At 41.3% G+C, this 8,661-nt stretch overlaps 1 protein-coding gene across 1 annotated transcript; it reads right to left on the bottom strand.

Annotated features, from left to right (window-relative positions):
- Positions 1-207: 207 nt before the first annotated feature.
- LOC110513815 (zinc finger protein 501) lies at positions 208-6,216 on the bottom strand. Its single transcript, XM_021593523.2, has 3 exons — positions 6,168-6,216; positions 5,855-6,032; positions 208-1,765 (listed from the first exon to the last, which is right to left on the bottom strand). The coding sequence occupies exons 1-3, from the start codon at positions 6,168-6,170 to the stop codon at positions 660-662; spliced, it is 1,287 nt and encodes a 428-aa protein (XP_021449198.2). The 5' UTR covers positions 6,171-6,216; the 3' UTR covers positions 208-659.
- Between the last annotated feature and the right edge of the window lie 2,445 nt (positions 6,217-8,661).

The raw sequence follows: 8,661 nt of genomic DNA, 5'->3' as shown, positions 1-8,661 counted from the left end.
GTCAGCTACTGTCCTCAGTAGCTTTCCATCTAAGTTGTCAATGCCAGGTTTGTCATTATTGATCGATACCAATTGTTCCACCTCTCCCACACTAACTTTACAACATTCAATACTTGCACTGCTTTTCTTTCATGATGTTTTTTTCCATCATTCTTTATATCATTGATCTTGGCTTCTTAATGAGTTTATTATTTTTGTTGAGTTTGGTCACATAATTTCTCAATTTGCAGTACATAAAACAGCCGGCCAGATGTGCAGCCAGACTTATTAGCCACTCCTTTTGCCCCAACTCTTTCAAACATACAGTTTTTAAATTCCTCATCAATCCATGGAACAGTTCTAACAGTCCCTTTCTTAACATGTACATGTTTATCAATAATTGGAAGAAGCAATTTCATCTGGTAAAAACAGGTAAACACATTATCAGTCAACAATATAAGACAACGGGAGCACTGTGTTTGTTCTCTGATGAATTGTAAGAAAAATGAGAAGTGAAATATCAATATACATGCTAAGAGAAGTAATTTCTCTCTCCTGTGTGGATTCTGGAAAAACATTTAACTGTGTGTATTAGCTCATGAACGTTCAGGTTCTATAAATGGTTAAAACTCTTTCCACACTGGGAGCAGTGGTGAGGGTTCTCCCCTGTGTGTATTCTCTCATGTTGTTTCAGGTGCCCTAACTGGTTGAAACACTTTCCACACAGGGAGCAATGGTAAGGCATCTCCCGTGTGTATTCTCTCATGTAGTTTCAGTTCCCCGAACTGCTTAAAACACTTGCCACACTGGGAGCAGTGGTAAGGCTTCTCCCTTTTGTGAATTCTCTCATGCCGTTTCAGGCTCCCTAACTGATTAAAACACTTGCCACACTGGGAGCAGTGGTAAGGCTTCTCCCCTGTGTGTATTCTCTCATGTAGTTTCAGGTTCCCGAACTGCTTAAAACACTTGCCACACTGGGAGCAGTGGTAAGGCTCCCTTTTGTGAATTCTCTCATGCCGTTTCAGCTTCACTGACTGGTTGAAACACTTTCCACACTGGGAGCAGTGAAAAGGCTTCTCCGTGTGTATTCTCTCATGTTGTTTCAGGTTCCCTAACTGATTAAAACACTTGCCACACTGAGAGCAGTGAAAAGGCTTCTCCGTGTGTATTCTCTCATGCTGTTTCAGGTTCCCTAACTGATTAAAACACTTGCCACACTGAGAGCAGTGAAAAGGCTTCTCCGTGTGAATTCTCTCATGCTGTTTCAGCTTCCATGACTGGTTGAAACACTTTCCACACTGGGAGCAGTGGTAAGGCTTCTCCGTGTGTATTCTCTCATGTCTTTTCAGGTGAAATAACTCGCTAAAACTCTTCCCACACTGGGAGCAGTGGTAAGGCTTCTCCCCTGTGTGTATTCTCTCATGTTTCTTCAGATCCCCTGACCAGTAGAAACACTTTCCACACTGGGAGCACTGGTAAGGCTTCTCCCCTGTGTGTATTCTCTCATGCTGTTTCAGGCTCCCTAACCGGTTAAAACACTTGCCACACTGGGAGCAGTGGTAAGGCTTCTCCCCTGTGTGTATTCTCTCATGTAGTTTCAGGTTCCCTAAATGGTTAAAACACTTGCCACACTGGGAGCAGTGATAAGGCTTCTCCCCTGTGTGTATTCTCTCATGTCGTTTCAGGGCCCATAACCCGTTACAACCCTTTCCACAGTAGGAGCACTGGTGTCGTCTTGCGGGTTTGGACGTCCCTGGCTCTGGTTCCACTGAGTCTGGTCTTTCTCCTGCCAAAGACAGTTTATTTTTTTAAATAGATACACGAATGATACACCTTTTCCAAATTTTGTTACATTTCAGCATTATTCTAAAATTGATTAAATTGTTTTTCCCCCTCGCCAATCTAAACTCAGCAAACAAAGAAACGTCCTCTCACTGTCAACTGCGTTTATTTTCAGCAAACTTAAGATGTGTAAATATTTGTTGGAACATAACAAGATTCCAAACTGAACAAGTTCCACAGATGTGACGAACTGAAATGGAATAATGTGTCCCTGAACAAACGGGGGGGGGGGGGGGGGGGGGGTACTGCAGTGCATCTACTCATGAACTGCACCAGATTTGACAGTAGTTGCAGTGAGATGCTACCCAACTCTTCCACCAAGGCACCTGCAAGTTCCCGGACGTTTCTGGGGAGAATGGGCCTAGCCCTCACCCTCCGATCCAACAGGTCCCAGACATGCTCAATGGGATTGCGATCCGGGCTCTTCGCTGGCTATAGCAGAACACTGACATTCCGGTCTTGCAGGAAATCACGCACAGAATGAGCAGTATGGCTGGTGGCATTGTCATGCTGGAGGGTCATGTCAGGATGAGCCTGCAGGAAGGGTACCACATGAGGGAGGAGGATGTCTTCCCTGTAACGCACAGCGTGGAGATTGCCTGCAATGACAACAAGCTCAGTCTGATGATGCTGTGACACACCGCACCAGACCACGACGGCCCCTCCACCTCCAAATCGATCCCGCTCTAGAGGACAGGCTTCGGTGTAACGCTCATTCCTTCGACGATAAACGCGAATCCGACCATCATCCCTGGACACAAAACCGCAACTTGTCAGTGAAGACCACTTTTTACCAGTCCTGTCTGCTCCAGTGACGGTGGGTTTGTGCCCAGAGGCGACGTTGTTGCCAATAATGTCTAGTGAGGACCTGCCTTACAACAGGCCTACAAGCCCTCAGTCCAGCCTCTCTCAGCCTATTGAGGACAGTCTGAGCACTGATGGTGGGATTGTGCGTTCCTGGTGTAACTTGGGCAGTTGTTGTTGCCATCCTGTACCTGTCCCACAGGTGTGATGTTCGGTTGTACCGATCCTGTGCAGGTGTTGTTACACGTGGTCTGCCACTGCGAGGACGATAAGCTGTCCGTCCTGTCTCACTGTAGCGCTGTCTTAGGTGTCTCACAGTACGGAAAGGCCTCTTTAGTGTTCTAAGTTTGTATAACTGTAACCTTAATTGCCTACCGTCTGAAAGCTGTTTGTGTCTTAACGACCGTTCCACAGGTGCATGTTCATTAATTGTTTATGGTTCATTGAACAAGCATGGGAAACAGTGTTTAAACCCTTTACAATGAAGATCAGTGATGTTATTTGGAATTTTACGAATAATCTTTGAAAGACAAGGTCCTGAAAAAGATCTGTAATTTTTTTTGCTGAATTTATTTTGTATATGTTGAAAAGTGTTTTTTTTTTCTCAGACATAAACAAACAACTCCAGGTGAAAGACAAAGGCCACAGCTGTAATAACAAATTAACTGGCAAAGCAGCAGAGCGAGGCCCGCATCCAGCAACATCACAAGTCACGTTTTTGCAGCTGTGGAGAGGGGGAGAGGGAAAAAAATCCACGGGACTAGTTTCAATGTATGAAATCACCTAGGAGTTTCTGGATTTTGGGTATACTTCTCCTTTAAAGCATCAGACTCCATAGTAATTCATCATTAGATGCTACAAGGCTCCTTTAAGACTCCATAATGTTTCATCATTAGATGCTACAGTCCTACTTTAACCTGTTTGGGATAGGGGGCAGCATTTTCACGTTCAGATGAAAAGCGTGCCCAGAGTAAACTTCCTGCTCCTCAGGCCCAGAAGCTAATATATGCATATTATTATGCACATTGGAAAGAAATACTCAGAAGTTTATAAAACTGTTTGAATGATGTCTGTGAGTATAACAGAACTCATATGGCAAAAACCTGAGAAAAATCCAAACAGGAAGTGGGAAATCTGAGGTTTGTCAACTCATTGCCTATCGAATATACATTGTCTTTGGGGTCATATTGCACATCCTACGGCGTCCACTAGATGTCAACAGTCTTTAGAATGTTGTTTGAGGCTTCTACTGAGAAGGAGGGGGGAATGAGAGCTGTTTCAACCAGAGGTCTGCCAGAGTAGCATGAGCTGATTACGCGCTTACACATGAGAGCGACCTGCATTGCAATTCTAAAGACAAAGGATTCTCTGGTTGGAACATTGTTGAAGATTTATGTTCACAACATCCTAAAGATAGATTCTACACATCGTTTGACATGTTTCTACGAATTGTAATATAACTTTTTGAATTTTTCGTCTGAACTTTCGCCTGGACTTGCCCGCGCCTCGTGAGTTTGGATTTCTTTACCAAACACATTAACAAAAGGAGGTATTTGGACATAAATGATGGCCTTCATCAAACAAAAAAACATTGATTGTGGAACTGGGATTCCTGGGAGTGCATTCTGATGAAGATCATCAAAGGTAAGTGAATATTTATCACACTATTTCTGACTCCACAACATGGCGGGTATCTGCATGGCTTGTTGTTGTGTCTGAGGGCCATACTCAGATTATTGCATGGTTTGCTTTTTCCGTAAAGCTTTTTTGAAATCTGACACAGCAGTTGCATTAAGGAGAAGTATATCTATAATTCTGTGCATAATACTTGTATATTTTATTAAAGTTAATATGAGTATTTCTGTAAATTGATGTGGCTCTCTGAAAATTTGCCGGATGTTTTCTAGGCACAACATAACTGACCATAAAGCGCCAATGTAAACTGAGATTTTTGGATATAAATATGAACTTTTTTGAACAAAACATACATGTATTGTGTAACATGAAGTCCTATGAGTGCCATCTGATGAAGATCATCAAAGGTTAGTGATTAATTTTATCTCTATTTTTGCTTTTTGTGACTCCTCTCTTTGGCTGGAAAATGGCTGTGTGTGTTTTTGTGACGAGGCTCTGACCTAACATAATTATATGGTGTGGTTTCGCTGTAAAGCTTTTTTGAAACCGGACATAATGGGGAGAATAACAACAAGTTAAGCTTTAATTTGGTGTATTGCACTTGTGAATGCATGAAAGTTACATATTTCTAAAAAATACTTTTGAATTTCGCGCTCTGCCTTTTCAGAGGAATGTTAGCCATAAGAAGTTAAGACTCCATAATGTTTCATCATTAGATGTTACAGTCCTCCTTTAAGACTCCATGTTTAGAATGTGTCTGGAAGCGCTACTCTATTCTACTCTCATTCTTTCAGTTTTAATAATATTTAATAATAATAATGTTATAACAGGTAATAACTAACTTTAATAACTAGGGTCAATACCTGCCTGGCGCCCCCAAAAAATATTCATTTACCCCCCTCTAACAATACCGCTACAGAATTAGCATAGTAGGCCATGTAATTTAAGGTAATGTGAAATATTTAGGACTAACTTATTCCTTGACACCCATTCTGAAACTCACTGCAGCTCTTTGTTAAGTGTTGCTGTCATTTCAGTTTCCGTGGTAGCTGACGTGTACAGTGTTGAGTCATCCGCATACAGACACACTGGCTTTACTCAAATGTCGTTGGCATGTCGTTGGTAAAGATTGAATGGTCATCATTTTTAAGGAAAAGTTTTTGTAAAACAAGCAGCTTACATTGGATCATCTTGAAACTCTCTCTCTAAAGCTAACTTTTATCAAGGTTTTATATGGTCTATTGGTTCCTCTCTAAAGCTAACTTTTATCAAGGTTTTATATGGTCTATTGGTTCCTCTCTAAAGCTAACTTTTATCAAGGTTTTATATGGTCTATTGGTTTCTCTCTAAATCTAACTTTTATCAAGGTTTTATATGGTCTATTGGTTCCTCTCTAAAGCTAACTTTCATCAAGGTTTTATATGGTCTGTTGGTTTCTCTCTTTTCATTGGCTTTTTCAGTGTTATGATATTCATAACATCCATATCCACCAGTCTATCTTCCTGTCAACAAACAGAACTCTGCTGGTTGTCCTGGTAACAGATACCAGTGGGCAGATCTATTATATTTGTACAAACTAAACTACAGCACTTACTTCGGTGAGTCAAATCTGATCCTTTCTTCTCTTCTCCTCCTCTCACAGTTCCACTCAGCCCCGTTGTTTTCCTGCAGTCCACCAGCAGCACAGACAACCTCTTCATACCCAGCAGTAAGGCGCTACTGGGAGAGGCACGACACAGGGACTGCAGCAGGGAGGAAGGGCTAGCATTGTCCTGGTAACCATAAAGAGGGGACACAGACACATATCATTATGGATGCTGATGCCACTGTTGTCATGAAGTGCTTTAAAGAAATCCAGCCCAGACCCCGATAGAGCAAGCTGTATGCTAGTCCAAACCAAGCTGTACCATCTGGTGTTCTGATCTGGAGAGACTCTTCTCTGCCTCGTCAGCATCAGGTGGTGGTTGAGGCTCCCCAGAGGATCCACGATAGTCACGTCTCTCTCCTGTGTGAACGAGAACAGCAAACAGACGGTAAACTTATGACCGTCTATTGCAATCAAGAGGCATGAATATGTCTAAAATGGCCACTTCCATCATGATTTTGTTAAATATTGTTTGTGTTGCAAATGTAAAGGGTAATTTCCACAAAATGGGTGCCTTTACATCCCTTTGATATTTTAAGTAGATTTTAAAAGCCTGTTATATTAGATGAGGTGAACTTTAATGTAGACCACATGGAGAATGAGAATTCAATACATCGAAGTCCCAAAAACATATGACCAATGGCAGATTGCCCCTTAAACAATTCCCACAGTACTGAACAACATATTCAAGTGTTGAAATGAAGTAGAATGCCCCTTTAAAACAATACATTATTTCAAGAACTACATAGTGTCCCTGTTTTTAAGACAGTACTCACTGGTGGTAGTCTGATCTTCAGCCTCCTCAGCTTTCACTCGCAAAACGTCTTCCTCCTTTTTTATTGAGATAGCCTCCTCTTCCTCTTTTACTCTAAAAGGTTCTTCCTCTTCTTTCACTACATTCTCTTCTTTCAATGTTATGGCATCTTCCTCGTTTTTGATTCTGAAAGCTTCTACCTTCTCCACTTCCACTTTGACAACCTCTTTCCCATCTTCCTCTTTCACTGTAATATCATCCTCTTCTTCTTTCAATGCGATAGCGTCCTCTTCCTCCCTTTTCATCCTGAAAGCTTCTTCCTCTCCTTTCACCAGAGCTTCTTTCTCGGTCGAGCTTTGTGAGCTCATGCTCCGGTCTATTAGCCTAATGCAGTATCAATTTAGTAACACATTTGCTAATTTAACGAGCAAATGACGTTAAAATGAACTAGTAGATGGGTAAACATAATTATATTCAAAACACTAAGAGTAATATACACACGATTGGCCTAAAGAGCTTCAAAGACTCAACTTTATGTTCGCTAGCAAAGCAACACGTTGGTTGAATTAGAAGCCTTTTGTCGCTGTTGAAGAAGCCTCCAGTTCCGTCCACTAGATTATACGTCACGCAAGCAGCATCACCTGAAAGACTCATATCGCTCTCTGCTGACTGGAGTGGATAACGCAGATTAGAAAACAATGTCAAAACAAGTAATTTTAAAGCAACCTGATGTTATGGAATTAGGTTCAATAAAACGGATTAGATAGAGATGTTATATATAGATAGAGATGTTATAGAGCCATAAATATTCTATACATTTTCTCTCATTACTGGATTATCTAGGGATAGTGTAGAGTAACAGCTGTTTCTTGAAGTGACCTTTAACCTCCCTGCTCCTCAATACTTCTTCCACTGGATCAAAGCTTCAGCCAAGTAGGAAACATGATAGTGGCAACACATGGAGTTGGGTTGATATAGTCATGGTAGGATACATGATAGAGACAACACATGGAGTTGGGTTGGATATAGTCATGGTAGGATACATGATAGTGACAACACATGGAGTAGGGTTGGATATAGTCATGGTAGGATACATGATAGAGACAACACATGGAGTAGGGTTGATATAGTCATGGTAGGATACATGATAGAGACAACACATGGAGTAGGGTTGGATATAGTCATGGTAGAATACAATGAGCGGCAAGATGTTCTTTGTCTGGGGGATGTCTCAGTCTTTGAAAGGGTCATTGTACTCTTTAACTATGCTTCCTTTACTGATGACCTAAACAGATCACTTTTGACCTTTAAAAAAGAGTTGTCAGCTATCCAGATATAATGGTCAAGAGGTCGTGAACCTAGAGGGGCCCTTGAACACATGTTGTGTTTAGGTACATATGTTTTCGGTTTATGAAGGAATAAATGATTGAGAGGATATAGAGCACAAAATAAAAGATAACTGTATTCTTGAACGATGTGCCCTTCATTAATGACTTAAACAGATCATTTTACCCCATGAATAACCTTTTACTGCAGGGGGCTAATTCAGGGGCCTTCAATGCTGCAGAAATGTTTTGGTACCCTTCCCCAGATCTGTGCCTCAACACAATCCTGTCTCGGAGCACTATGGACAATTCCTTCCACCTCATAGCTAGGTTCTTGCTCTGACGTGCACTGTCAACTGTGGAACCTTATATAGACACGTGTGTGCCTTTCCAAATCATGTCCAATCAATTGAATTTACCACAGGTGGACTCCAATTAAATTATAGAAACATCTCAAGGATGATCAATGGAAACAGGATGCACCTGAGCTCAATTTCGAGTCTCATTCAGCAAAGGGTCTGAATACTTAGGTAAATAATTTTGTGTTTAATACATTTGCAAAACATTTATAAAAAAGCTTGTTTCCGCTTTGTCATTATGGGGTATTGTGATGTCATTATGGGGTATTGTGATGTCATTATGGGGTATTGTGATGTCATTATGGGGTATTTTGTGTA

The sequence above is a fragment of the Oncorhynchus mykiss genome, unplaced genomic scaffold, assembly GCF_013265735.2.
Source record: "Oncorhynchus mykiss isolate Arlee unplaced genomic scaffold, USDA_OmykA_1.1 un_scaffold_189, whole genome shotgun sequence".
NCBI classification, from domain to species: domain Eukaryota; kingdom Metazoa; phylum Chordata; class Actinopteri; order Salmoniformes; family Salmonidae; genus Oncorhynchus; species Oncorhynchus mykiss.
Note: the sequence above shows the minus strand (reverse complement) of the source record. Positions and strands in the feature narration are given on the sequence as shown.

What these genes read in the sequence shown, in the direction of transcription:
- LOC110513815 (XM_021593523.2), bottom strand. An exon ending in ATCAGATTTGACTCACCGAA is followed by an intron (nt 1,766 to 5,854) that starts GTAAGTGCTGTA and finishes TGTCTTTGGCAG; the next exon opens with GAGAAAGACCAGACTCAGTG.